The following is a 14,713-nucleotide window of genomic DNA, read 5'->3' as shown; positions in this document are numbered from 1 at the left end:
ACACTCAAAGGCCGTCTGGACCCTTCCCAGAAGCTTCCACGCCTATCTGCCTGTTAGTATGAGGTATTTTCAGCATTACTAACACAGATCAGCATGTACAAGGGTCACTTTAACTTCAGCTAGTTAGTTTTCTTCCATGTTTTGAACAAAACTTTGTTTTCAGAACAGAAAAAAATACTGTCCTGCTGGTCTTTGTGTTTGTTTCATTATTTTTTTTTTTTGTCAACAACAATTTATTGACTCTTTCCTCTGACATTTAGCATTTATGTTCTGCAAGATAATGCTCAGGCTCATGTGAAAGGGTTTTTCTAACGTGGTTCAGGCCATGCTCAAGGCGCGTCCAGCAACTACTGCATGATTTGAAAGTCCTATATTGCCTGGTGTGAAATGTAGGGGTTTTCCTCCCCTTTTCGTTTGGAGCGGTAGCTGCTGTTTTTTGCGGGTTCAGGTCTCAGCCTTTTTGGGTTTTCCTTCATAGAATATTTTTTTAAATTGAGTAAATTTTTATTGGTTTATAGATATACATTAACAAATAACCAAACAAAATAAATAATAAAAAAAATAATTATATATGTGTGTATGTATATATATATATATGTGTGTGTGTATGTATATATATATATATATGTGTGTGTGTGTATATATGTGTATATATATATATATATATATATATATATATATATATACGCACATATACACACATATACACATAAATGCACAATCAAATAACAGTATCTGGAATATAAAACCTAGATCTACAAACTGCACCCCAGATCCATTGCTTATAAAAGATATAATATTAATCTGTATACCAAAACAATAAACAGAGAAAAAAAATTAAATATATATATATATATATATATATATATATATATATACATACAAACACATACACACAGATAAAATACATAAAAATAAATAAATAAAAATTACCACACTATACAAATATTGGAATATTGTCAAAAATAACACCTGAAAAATTGGCAAAATCAACTAGATCCCAATAAATTCTGTTCTCAACTTATCACACAGCACATTACCTCCAACAAAGTAATAATCTACCTCATTATCCTAACAATAATCTACCGGTCAATCATTAGGCAGTGCACGGGCATAACAGGATTTAAGCCAACTGCTCCAGATACATTCATACTTCTTCTCAGCTTTGCGACAAATAGACACATGTTTTTCATGTTCAACAGTGGTACGGACCAAGGACAGCCAAGCATTAAAATCTGGTCCTGTAGGAGCCATCCACGACCGAGCCACACATACCTTAGCTAGTGTACACATATTGACAATGTATTGCTTAAGATATCTGTCCACTACCTCATCGTCCATAGAGCCTAAACAGCACGTCAATGGCGTAGCTAAAGTGGGAGCAATACCTGTATTGGACAAAACTCTCAGAACCTTATTCCGAAAAATGCTAACCACTGGACAATCCCATAGAAGGTGCCAGAAAGTACCGCTACTAATTTTACACTTAAGGCATATGTCAGATGCTCTCCCCCCAAATTTTAACAAACGAGCAGGAGTTAAATAGGTACGGTGTAGAATAAACAGTTGAATCTGTTGAAATCCTATAGAAGTCGTGGAAATACGAGGAGCTTCTAGAGCATTATCCCATTCCGTATCACTTATAAGGCCAATATCTCTCTCCCACTTTGATCTAAGATGTGGTAAACTATCCTTATGATAAGAAGACAATATATAGGAGTATAAGTAAGAAAGCGTCTTCCGGGGACCTAAAGATAAAAGGAATGACTTCAAAGGGGATATTTGAATTAGAGGAGGGCCATCTGAAAATTGAGCCGAGAGAGCATGCCGTAATTGTAAATATCTATAGAAATATGATTGAGGGAGATGATGAGCTTCTTGGAGTTGCGCAAAAGATTTAAGAATTGAAGTGTCATATAAATGACCCAATGTAGTTACACCGTTAGAACCCCATGTCACCTCAAGCTGTAAAGAGGCCAGTTCAGGTAATATACGATAACTACATAGAGAAGTGTCTGGATCTAATCCCGTAAACTGTAGAATACTAGATACCAATTTCCATATCTTAATAGCTTGCATCAACTGGGGAGGGCCTTTCTGTATAATTCTACCCGCAAGCAAGGCTTGTAATGGTGTAAAGTTAGGGAAAATCTGAGAAACCAACAAAACATGCAGGGCATTAGGAGTCATCTTGAAGCCATAACCGTATATGTGCCATCTGCGCCGCATAATAATAAAATTTGAAATTTGGAAGAGCCAAACCTCCCCCAGACCTAGATCGGGTCAGAGCTGCCAATTGAATACGTGGTCGACGATTCACCCAGACCAATGAAGAAAGAAGACTATTCAAACGCCTAAACAATGTATCTGTAATAAAAACAGGAGAATGCTGCAAAACGTACACAAATTTTGGCTGCACCACCATCTTGATTAAGTTAATTCTACCAGTAGCGGTAAGAGGGAGCCGGCGCCAGGACTGAAGTTTGCCCTTTAAGTAGACAAACAGGGGCTCAACATCCAATACTATATAGTCCTTTGGGGAATTAGTTATCCAGATACCTAAATATTTAAATTTATTTACCCAACAGAGAGGGAGAGTGATAATGGGAACAGTCGGATACAACCCCCTAAGAGGAAGGATAGATGATTTGTCCCAGTTTATCTTAAGACCAGAAAAAATTACAAATTGTTCTGTGACTTGAAGAACCACAGGCATAGCTGTTACATAGTCAGACAAAAAAAGTAATAAATCATCTGCATATAAGGAAACTTTGTCCATTCTATTACCCAATTGTAGACCTATAATATCAGGGTGAGAACGTATAATACAGGCTAACGGCTCAATAGCCAATGCAAACAGGATTGGGGACAAGGGGCAACCCTGTCTTGTGCCCCGAGACAGGAAGGATGGGGAGATAAACCCATTCACTGACACCCTGGCAGTAGGGTTCGCATACATAAGTTTTACCCATTTCAAGAACACCGGCCCAAACCCAAAACATAACATGACCTCCCACAGAAAGGGCCACTCCACAGAGTCAAATGCTTTTGCAGCATCTAATGACACAATAACAGAGGACGATTCCTCGCCATGGGAGGCCTGTAAGTGAGTGTGCAGCCTTCTAATGTTCTCCGACGTCGACTTGCCTGGCATAAATCCTGCAACAATTATGGCTTCAGACTAGGGATGTGCAAGCTCGGTTCTACTCTGTTCCGATCGTTTTTTTTTACCGAATCTTATTGGCTATCCAAAACTCGTGACAGCTGAAACCCAATAAGATTCGGGGAAAAAAACCGAACGGAACCGAGTAGAACCGAGCCTGCACATCCCTACTTCAGACATAGATGGGGAGAACAAATTCTCTTCATAGAGCCCATTAAACAGATCTAAAAGTCTTGGAACAAAGATACGAGCATGTTTTTTATATATCTCTATGGGAATCCCATCAGATCCGGGTGCCTTGTTACCGGGAAAAGAACTAATCGCAGCATCTACCTCCTCCAGGGTCAACGGGGCATCTAAATACTCCTGAGCCTCGGATGACAATTTTGGAAGCCTAGCAGAAGCAACATATAATGACAAAGCATTCACATCCTCAGTCAACTGTGTTTGATATAAGTTTTTATAAAATAAACTAAAAACCTCTGCAATATATTGAGTAGATGTGACCATAGAACCCTCAGGCCCAATTAGTTCCGAGACAACAGCAGAAGGACGATCAGCATGAACCAAGTGTGCCAGAAAACTACCAGTTCTGTCAGCCTGCATATAATATAAATGAGAACGGAATAACAGTCTACGGTTCATTCTATCTGTCAAATGATCAGTCCACTCTGTCTGTGCAGTCAACCATTTTAAACGTGAAGATTCCATCCTGTCCCCCAAGTAATCCAACTCAAGATTTCTACAGGCCATCTCCAAAACACGTTCTTTCTCCCTGTAAAATGTTTTTAATTCTGCTACCCTTTTGATCAGAGACCCACGTAAATAGGCCTTGAAGACGTCCCAAACATTAGCTACAGAGGCAGATCCCACATTGTCAGTAAAATAGCCATCCCACATAACTTCCAGCTCTGATCCTGCACCCATTTGAAGAAGCCAAGAGGGGTGTAGTTTCCATAAACGGAGACCTCTAGGACTACACATATTCAATTCTACCAAAAGTGGTGAGTGATCTGAGATTCCTCTGGCTTTATATTCAATGTTGGTTATATTAGGTACAACAGATGGGGACACCAGGGCCAAATCCAATCTAGAGAAAGAGTGATGCGTGGAGGAAAAACAGGAGAATTGTTGTACTCCAGGGTGTTTAACTCGCCACGCATCAACCCATCCCAAGTCAGTTACAAACTTAGCAAAGCCCTCACCACCTTTAGAAAGAGAACTTGAAGACTCACGCCACTTATCCATAGACTGGTCCAGTATATTATTGAAGTCTCCCAAACAGAGCACTGGCGTATCTGGAGAACAGGCCACAAATTCAGCAGATTTTTTTAAAACCGCATATGAAAAAGGAGGGGGGATGTACAATGCTAACAATAAAATGGGCTTAGAATACAGTACATAATCCAGAAACATATCTGCCATAGGGGTCAGTTTGGACTGCAGTAAAAGAAAAAGGGACAGATTTATTAATAAGAATGGAGACACCCCTGGACGATGAAGTATGTGAGGAGTGATAAGCCCATCCCACCCATGGTCTTTTAAGAGCTAGTACCTTACTCCCGACCAAATGCGTCTCCATTAGACAAGAAATATCAGGGCCATATTGCTTAAACATTTTAAAGACCAAAGAGCGCTTTAAACGATCATTAACTCCCCGGACATTCCATGTTAAAAGTTTCACCATTGTAATACATTGAACTATAAAGCATAATTGAAGTTACCTTGAAAATAGTGTGGTAAAGAAAAAATAAATAAAAACATTTGTAAGAAAAAAACTGGACAACCCATCCAAAGCCACCCCCCACCCTGTATACCCACCCGAACTTAGGCATACTTAAACCCAAAACTAAACTACACTAAAACCCACAGGATACAACTACCCGATCCTTATAGGTGTAAAAGGCACTGGGATAAAAATAACCACCAATGCAACGGAACTCTCCGGCCATATTTTGACCGAAATATCAACATAAACAACAAATAAAAAAGAAAAAGAAAAACCCTACCAGAAAAAAAAGAAATATACCCAGTAAGGGGAGCGAGACATAGAACAATATCCAACCAATATCACAACATAAATACTATTATAGAAATATAAATATTGGAATATCAGAAAAAGGCCTATTTAATGTCGTAATGACACTAGCAATTTCTGGCCGTAAACAAATATAATCAGCAAATGCAATCAGTACAGTCATTCCGGTGCCATTTGCCTGTTCCCAGGAGATCTCCGGTCCAGCCACGCCGCAGCCTCCCGTGGTGTAGAGAAAAATTTTGACTCTCCATCCGCTACCACTCGCAACTTAGATGGAAAAATCATAGCGTATTGAAGATTTAAATCCCGGAGACGACGCTTTATTGGAAGGAATTTAGCTCTGTCTTTTTGGACATCCATTGCGAAATCAGGAAACATAGAAATTTTTACACCGTTGCGTTCCAGTTGCCCTTTAACTCGAGCCAATCGAAGCACAGTATCACGGTCCTGGTAATGAAGAAATTTGGCTATAAATGTGCGCGGTGGAGCGCCAGGCGGCAGGGGACGGGTAGGGATCCGATGCGCTCGCTCCACAGCAAATTGGTTAGTAAATGAGTCTGCCATATGTATCCCCCAACCACTTCTCAAGGAATGTTTCACGTGAAGACCCCTTCTCTCTTTCCGGGAGACCAACGAACCGCACGTTGCGGCGCAGTCTGCCCTCCATATCGGAAATTTTATGCTGCATTGCGGACATTTGGGATGTCAGGGAGGCCACTTGAGCCTATAGTGGGGTCTGGGAATCTTCCAAATTAGATAGACGTGTTTCTGCCTCCCCGACTCTTTCGCGGACCTGCTGGAGACCTTGATGAAGAGAAGATATATCGGATTGAACTTTCTCAATCTTATCTGCCAATTTAGTCTCGCAGGAGGTAACTGCATCCAGCACTTGTTGCAGCGTAACTGATGAATCTGACCCAGATGCAGCAGGGGGAGGTGGGGTCACAGACTTGGATGTACCCTGGGGATCGCAACACACTGGGGGTACAGGAGTGGAGGAACGGGCAAAGCGTTCCAGTTTTGCAGCAGCATGACCTGTTTTCCCCATAGTATTAATATAATGTAGGAGAATAATGTAGGAGACAAGTTATAATATATAAATGCACAGGTAGTGACACAGCAGCAGCAACAGGCAGAGATCCCTCCAAACTTAAAATCACTCACAGGAAGAGAAGTGTTGCTGAGTCCCACAGTTGCAGAGCTGACAGTTCTTCACACAGAGCAGGGAGAAATAGTGATGTCTGGCAGAACTGGGCAGCATCAGACTCAGAGATAACCTCCCTGACCCTGACTCTAAACACAAGCCAGGCAGGAGAAGCAGACCAGAAGCTCCCAGCAAAGCCCCCTTGTCAGGCACAGACAGGCTGCGTAATACAGAAGCCAACAGGAGAGGAGAGGCCTGGGTGCAGCTCTGGAGTTACAGGATCTAAAGACAGGCAGGCCCAGGGAATGCAATGGAGGCCCTCAAGAGCCACTCTCCTCACTCCACACAGCTCCAACCAAGTCAGCAGGTTCCTGGCAAGGTATGTGAGAGACAGCAGGGTAGTAACGTTAATATAGGGGTCTCAGGAGGGGTAAGCAGGATTATCAGCCGGAGAGCTCAGAGTCCCTGTGTCCTACACTATTGCTGCCGTGGCCACGCCCCCCTCCTTCATAGAATATTGAGTTTTACCGGAAGTGCAAACTTTATGTAGAGTGATGCATATGCAGCCTCCTACAGTCCCGCACACAAATAGCTCCTTGTGATCTCCATCTGGTGCTGACAGAACCATCCTTTGAAACCATTGGTTTCGGTGGAGTTTAAGTTCCTTAGCTGGAACACTATCTTCCTGTGAGATACCTTCTCATCTACAAGTGTTTGTAGGTCTCCTTCCATGAAGGCCAGACAACTCTTGGAGCCAAACCTAACTTTTAGCAGGAAGTTGTCTCTAAATTCCATTTGTACCAAAAAACATTAAGATTCATCACACTTGCATTAATAGATGACCGTTTGGGTGATACAGGGCCTGGCTGCGATGTCACACGCACTGGATGGATTTGTATTTATTTTAATTTTTTTTGCTATTGCAATTGTGTCGAAGCCACACTCCGCAGGTGCCGCAATGGATTAGTGACGGCGGCCACAGAGAGGACTACTTTGCAAAGTGAGTGGGAGAGGTAATGGGGGTGTGGTTAGCGTTTGGGAGAGGTAACGGGGGGTTGGTTAGAAAAATACAGGTGGGTTGGGACCAAGTCTGTGTTTTAGTGAGTCTCTGTGAATTCCTTCACAGCTGTAGAGGCCCTGGAGTCTTAGGAGAGTGGCTCTGTCTGAGACAGCATAGATTGACTCGATGTGCGACCAATGTTCCCGCTTTTGTACGTTAGCAATGGATGCTAGACCGCCAGGTGGACGTCTCACCGCAGAAGACATCCGCTAAGTCATTAGCATATTTTCACAAGTCCGCTGCATACGTATTCGCAGTTGCAACGGATTTGCATCCATCTCTGAATCAGGCTCACCATAAGGTGCTGCGTCTTTTGGCACTATTTTGGGATGTCACCATGGTTATCCAGTGTTCCCAAGTGGCTGAATTGCATTGTTCCATTAATTATTTTCTCGCAGTACATTTGGGGAACTGGTGCCCCTACCTATATGATCTTTGTGTTTCGGTTGTTGTCGTGTTTTTTTTTCTTTCTCCCCATTGTTTTCCTGGTTGCTATTTCTGTCATTAGAGGACATTGCTATTCTTTCTCCCTGTCGTTCTGTACTCCTGGTCTGTCCTATGGGGCTTTGCTAGACAAAACTGTAGTTGAAGTTCCCAGGCAGCTATTGGGGTATAGAGAAGACAAGATGAGCTTTGTGACTGTAAATGTAAAGTGCCCAAGTTCTTTCACAGCGCTCTACACCTGATGGTACTGTAGTGTTCCCTAGTGGACAACAAGGAAAGCATTTAACTTAAGTACAGATATCCCACTTTTATTTTTTCACCCTGAAAACCATTGATTTCAAATGCTAAGTGTTATCAGTACTAATGTTTCACTTACCGTGCAGTATTTTTATTGTATGAAATAGTTATTGATATAATGAACCATTACTTTCTTTCCTTCCTGGTATATCTTCTGTAGATAAGTTACATGCATATATTTTGTTTGCAGGTAGCAGAAATTACTGGTGTGGTAGAAACAGGGAAGGTTTACCAGTTGGGTAGTACACGAACAAATAAAGGTCTACAGCTAAGGTAAGCTTCAGCTGGGGATGGGTAAGCTAATTATATGTGACATGAGTAGAAATGTCACCACTTGATTTATCATGTTTTGGTTATTATGGTGCCTACACACGGTCAGATTTTTCTTCAGATCTGAAAGATAACGATTTAAAAAATCGTTCATATCTGAAGGAAAATCTGACATAACTGACATGCTTGAACGATGCGCGTTCCCGATGGTCAGATAACGATATCTGACATCTGATGTGTTTGCAGTCAGATTTGGACGATTCCATTCTGTTCTTTTTTTTTTTTTTAAACACTTTTTATTAAATTGATCATTTGATTAACACAGACCAACGTAATCAAAGATACACTTATACAAAGTTATCAAAAAGACAAGGTCTGAATCTTATACAAAAAAAGAGCTGTAAATTGTAATCCATTTTTATATTTAACACAAATAATCAAACCTGAAAAAAAGTGTATTCAGCAACAAAATACGATTCCATTCATTTTAATGAGTCAGAAATCGTTCAAATCGTTGGTAACATCTTTCAAATCGTTCAATCTGACAATCGTTCAATCTGACAATCGTTCATCTGACACATCTGACAAATCTGACCGTGTGTATGCACCATTACAGTTTTACATCTAATTCTTTCATTCAGACACGGCAGTGACCAGAGAGTATTTCGTCTTGAATTTGTGTCTAATCAGGAATTTACAGAGAGCGAGTTCATGAAGTGGAAAGAAGCTGTGAGTATCCCTTTCAGACTGTCCATGTTTTTGCGATTCATTTTTAGTAACCAAAAGGTGATGGGCATTGCGCACAGCCTGCCTTTGACCTATGTGAGCAGAGGGGAATGTTTAGCAAAGATCTTTGCAAACTCCGCTCAGTAGCAGGAAGCTGTGATTAGTTGGTATTTTGGGGCAAAGTGACGTGAAAAAAGTGTTTACTATTACTGCTGAAAGTCAGGAACCATTTTGTCAGCCCTTGTAATAAATAATTTGGTCAGGTGGTTTATCACTTCGTAGCACTAGGGTATAGGAGGGTGCCACTTGCCTTTAGAGCTATGACCTCATGTAAGCGTGGTGGTTTTTTTGCTGCAATTGGCACACACACCAAATTGATCTTGAACTCAGTATGAACTTCAGTAAATGAACACAAGTACTCCTTTTTCATTGTACATTAACTTATCCCACTGATGATATGGCAAATCTGCACCTAGGGTGATAAAGTATCTTTAGGTTGGGGCTGGAGCTCTCACTTAATGAAACTGTAGTTTTAAATCCTATTCTCCTCTCCCCTGTAATTCCACAATTCTAGTGTTCTTTAAGTGCCTAAGGAGTAGGACATGTTTTGGATAGGCTGCCATGTAGCTTTTTAGGTAGCTATTTTTTGGTTTAATTTAAAAAAAGAAAAAAATTCTACTTTAGGAGCTGTGCGCTGCACACAGGGTGAGTGTGGGGAGCTGCGGAACAGCTCGCTGATATGCAGCTGTGGCGGCAGGACCCCGCACAGAGAGAGACCGCCTGGACCCGGGGACAGTGCGCGTGTGCTTCACAGGCTGCTCAGGCAGAGCATACCAAGTGCTTTCCCCAGGAAGGGGAGTAGCACTTGTTGCAGAGAGGGAGTGAAGCCATGGATCAAGGGGGCGGAGCCTGTAGCTGCCAGCCTCCCCTGCATGATAAAGCAGCAGTGAAACAAGTCCTGGCTGCTGCTACGGTAGGACAACTGCTGAACTCCTGAATGCTAATGGAACATGCAGGCTGGGATCATCGGCTGGTGCAGTCTTCTCCCTAAATCCTCTCCTCCACATCGTTTGGCTTCTCAGGACGGCTAAATATATTTCCTTTTCTGTTGCCTTTATTGCATCTGCTGTGTTATTTGCAAGGGAACATTGGTTTTGCCTCCCATTGCTCTACTGACTCGTCAGTAGAGAGGAAGATGACAGCCTACGCCAAGCTAGTCCACGTGCGAGGCTTGGTTCAGACAACACAGACGGTGTAATGGTTAGCATTATTGCCTCATCTCACTGCGGTCATGGTTTCTATTTCCCCTTCATCCACTAAGGGACACTGGAGTATATACAATGGGGTATAGATGGGTGTGAGAGTGGAGCCTGGCACTTCAAATTTCTCTGGAAGTGTAGTATACCCCACCCGGCCTTAGTTTTAGATTAGTGCCCGAGTGGCCTGGATGTATGTAGGGCTGTCTCCAGCCTATTTTACTTTTATTTTAATTTTACTTTGCTTGACGTCCATCAAGACTTCAACAGACAGGCTGCAAGCTGCTACACCTAAAGGTTTCCACAGTTTAATAAAACATCAGTAAATAACACTGTACAAAAAAAATGGTGATTGAAAATATGAATATAAAATACAAACATGGATAAAACTGAGCTTAGTATTGGTATGTACTCTGTGTTTGTAGGGCTCATACAATCCTGTTCATGTGTAATAGCACACCACACAACCGGTGAAAAGACGATACACCTCTAATAATTGTTCTCCAGAAAAAAATGCAATATAATATTTTATAATTGAGAAACAGCAATCATTCAATACCGTAAAGAATGCTATTGTTATAAGTAAACTGCATACAGACAATGCAATTTTGATACTGATGTGAGCTAAAAGCTCCTGTAAGCCCACTGTATGTAGACTCATACAATCTTATATTGATTCAGAAGCAACAGTCTGTTTGTTTGTTTGTAGAAATTAAAATCCTTTAAGATAAATGAATTGCATGCATGCAATCAAATATTGAACACTCCTGTGAACCAGCTGTAAATAAATATGTGCAGTCCTCAGGCTGATTTATAAAGCTATTAGTAGCAATAAGAAGTTCCTTGTGAGCCAGCAAGGTTATAGCGCAGCTATAGCTTGTAATAATATCAACTTGCCGTGCATGACTGAAGCTTCAATTTTATTTCACTGACCGTCAGGTCCTTTGGAAGCCGGGTATTTATAAGCGGGTGTCTCTTACCGCTAACCTGTGCAGGGCTCCTGGAAGTGGTTTTGCCAACTGGTCTGTCCAGGCTTCGGATGGTGATGTGATGGTAAAATCCACGTTGATGTGATGGTAAAATCCACATTGGCTGGATCTCCTCTCTACATCCAACCAGTTTCCCAATGTGTCCAGCCAGCCCCTTTATGTGCGTCCAGCCTTCCCCCTCCTTTTACAGGCACAGCACAGTCAGCCAAGTACAGCAGTGCGTTTAAACTTACCAGCTACTGTACTGTCTCCTCTGCTGAGTCCCTCAGATACTGATTCCCGGCCCCCGTTGCTGGAGCCGGCCGGACAGGGGCTGTTAGAGCCGCGGCGGGTCCTAGTCCCTTCTGGCTCAATCTAATCTGCTGCTGCTCTCTGTAAAAAGTGCCTCCCCCCCCTCTCTTTCTGCCAGGTGTCCAGGCCCGACAGCCCCCCCCAATGGCGGCCTTGGTCATCGGACCACTATGGGCCCACCGCGCACCAGCCGGCTAGCAGTGGTAAGTATTTCCAACCCCCCTTGTTTTGCGGGGGGGATGGGTGACAGTTCAAAGGCGCAGGTCCCCCAGCAGCGCGCTTAACAGTAGGCGGGAATAGTGTCTGCAAACATATTCAAGCTGCCAACAAGCATGCCTTAATGTATCTCCCTGTAAGGGACTGTAGAGCACTCCCTACACTGTACTTCTCTCCTCCTAGTGAGGAGAGACAAACAGAGGCTGGCCAGCATTAATAGCCAGCAGCCGCAAAGGTGATCCCTACACTCACTTCTTTTCAGTGTGGTATTGCGCAGTAGCTCAGCGGTAGTGCTCCGGCCTGTCTTCCCGCCTGACCTGGGTTTAAATCCTACCAGGTTTATAAATTATTATCGTGCCTTCATAGCGATAGCTTGCCCAGCACAGGGGCTGGAGCCGGGCTTAGTGGCAACGCGGCACTCCCGCACCCCGGCTTGTATGGATCGATAGGGGCAGCAAGCTGAAGCATAACGCTCCCAGTTAACCAGGCCATACCTATAGCCCTGGAAGAGGATGGTTTCCCTCTTCTTATAGGCGCACTTCAACAGCTGAGATGCCCGCTATTCTAGTGCTCCACTGAGCACCAGCTATACAGCCCAGAGCATAGCATCTGGGGTGTAACATTAATACAAGCGGTAGTTACGCTGAGATGGTGCATATACTGCAATGCCACCTCAGACTGCAGTAGATCTGTGCAGTCTCGTCTTTGGTGTAATATATATATATATATTTCTCCTTCATCCACTAGGGGACACTGGAGCTCAAGACAGTGGGGTATAGACGGTGGTAGAGTAGAGCCTGGCACTTTAAATAATTAAGAAGTGTGACTGGCTCCTCCCCCTCTATGCCCCATCAGCCCCAGTTTAGAAATTGTGCCCGAGAGAGTCGGTAGCACTGTGGGCTGTCTCCAGCCCTTTAGTATTTTGTTTATTTTAAATTTATATTTACACGTGAGGACAGGCAGACTGCTTACTGTGGCAGTCTGCCTGCTACGTGGGAGCGGCCGGGAGGGCACCACACGGCTACTGCAGCCTGTGTCCGGTGACCCTGAGGGGGGACCTTAAACAGAGTCATCGGACTCCATGAGGACCCGCCACAACTGAAACCGGTTCGTGTCCGGGTTTCCTCATTTGCACCCCAGCCCATCAACCCGCCCGCAGCAGTTCGTAAGTATATCCCACCACTCCTGACTAGCTGGAGTGGTGGGCCAAAACGCTGGGCTCAGGGACAGCGCATGCTGCCCGGCTGTTATACAGCCTCCTTCCCCCTGCCAGTAAACCTGGCAGTGTCGGAGCTGCTGATGAGACCCGCCGCTGCAGTCAGCGTCCGGGTCTCGGGCTTATCCCTAGCCACTGTTCCCCCTCCTATTTCATGAGGGGATGGATACCGCGTGGGCCCCTCTACAGTGCGTGTTATACAGAGGGCAGCGTTGGTGATAGCGCGATGCTGCCGTGGCTGTCACTGAGAACTCCTGCTCCTCCCTCCTCTATGCAGGGATGGAGAATGCCACGTCCCGCTACTACCATAAGCCCCGCTATTTTATAAGTACATAACGGGGCTGGGGCGGGGCACAAGAAGCCGCTCAGCGCAGCTGCTCGTTGCCACGCTGGTGCTTGTATGAGCGAAGCACCAGTGCCGGCTTATGCTTAGAGCCGCATGAGAGCGCGGCTGTTATTCACAGCGCTGTCGGCTGTGGGTTGCTGCGCCGGTGCGTGTATGAAGGAAGCACCGGCGTTAGCTCTTACAATCCCATTCCCCCCTCAGGCGTCCTCCCTGGCAGTTTCCCCGTCCTAATTAATGAGGGATGGAAATGCATGTTTAGCTTGAGGCTATCTCCCCACCCCGCCCTACTGCACAGCAGTGGCGCGTCGGGGGTCATGTCGGGCAGCACCTACATCGTGCTAGGAGAGTCCCCGTCCCCTTTAAGCATGTGTGGGGGTGATTTTCACAGTGTGCCCCCCCCCCCCCCCCAGAGGTTTACCGCCACTAATGTGGCGATGGGGGCGGAGCTTAACTGTGGGCCCGGGCAATTTTCCCTCGGTGGCCTCCTGCTGTCTTTGCAGTAAGCTTGGGGGCTCTTTCCAGAATAACCCCTCACGGAATCGGGCGGAGTTCCTCACCATAGCGCCCAGTCCGCAGGCGTGCGGGTGCGCGCTCAGGCACATTAGCCGGAATTTCCCAGCTGCGTAGTCGGGAAGGATGTTGGCTGTAGCGGATCCTCCTTAGTCCCCAGCGGACCTGTTGCGCGCTGCTTGTGAGCGCTGAGCTTTCGTTAGGCGGGGCAAGTTAGCATTATGTGTGTCTGGTGTTCTGTCTCCTACATTAAGTAATACAGTACACAGCTTAGCGCAAGGTTGACAGATAATGCACACCCACTATTGGAGTCAGCGGGCAGTGTAGGGCTCCCTCTAGCTGATGACTACTTCCTAAATGGAATGAGAGAGATCCCTTCCATTTCTGTATGATGACTTCATCAGCCAGTGTCCAACGTCATTCCCTACCATTGAATGGGCAATACAATCTTGTGGCGAGTCACCGTGCCTGATGCGTGGCGTGCGGAGCGAGCCCGCAAGGGGCCGTCTTTTTATTTTCTGGAAAGTGTGGGCAGAAACCTCCACTTCCGCCTTCACTCACGTCACTTCCAGGTACGGCAACGGAAGGGGTTTTATACTCTTCCATAACTTAATGCCTCCAGCGTTGAAAGGAGGTTAGCTGGGTTAGGGTTACATCTCTTCCATAGCATATTAGTGACCTGCTATACAAAGCTGGTCGCTCTGGCCTGCACTGGTTTTGTTTTTAGTGCAGTTGTGCCAATAATCC

At 44.6% G+C, this 14,713-nt stretch overlaps 1 protein-coding gene across 1 annotated transcript in view; it reads left to right on the top strand.

Moving 5' to 3' along the window:
• The window catches only part of LOC148517072 (RNA polymerase-associated protein RTF1 homolog), a 134,856-nt gene that overhangs the window by 57,149 nt on the left and 62,994 nt on the right, over positions 1-14,713 (top strand). Inside the window, exons 9-10 of the mRNA XM_088479167.1 lie at positions 8,337-8,419; positions 9,058-9,145. Coding sequence (XP_088335293.1) covers positions 8,337-8,419; positions 9,058-9,145 — 171 coding nt within the window. The remainder of the gene's footprint in view (positions 1-8,336; positions 8,420-9,057; positions 9,146-14,713) is intronic.

Source organism: Taudactylus pleione, unplaced genomic scaffold (assembly GCF_031769625.1).
Source record: "Taudactylus pleione unplaced genomic scaffold, aTauple2 ptg000227l, whole genome shotgun sequence".
Classification (NCBI taxonomy): Eukaryota; Metazoa; Chordata; class Amphibia; order Anura; family Myobatrachidae; genus Taudactylus; species Taudactylus pleione.
This window is presented reverse-complemented; position numbering and strand designations above follow the sequence as displayed.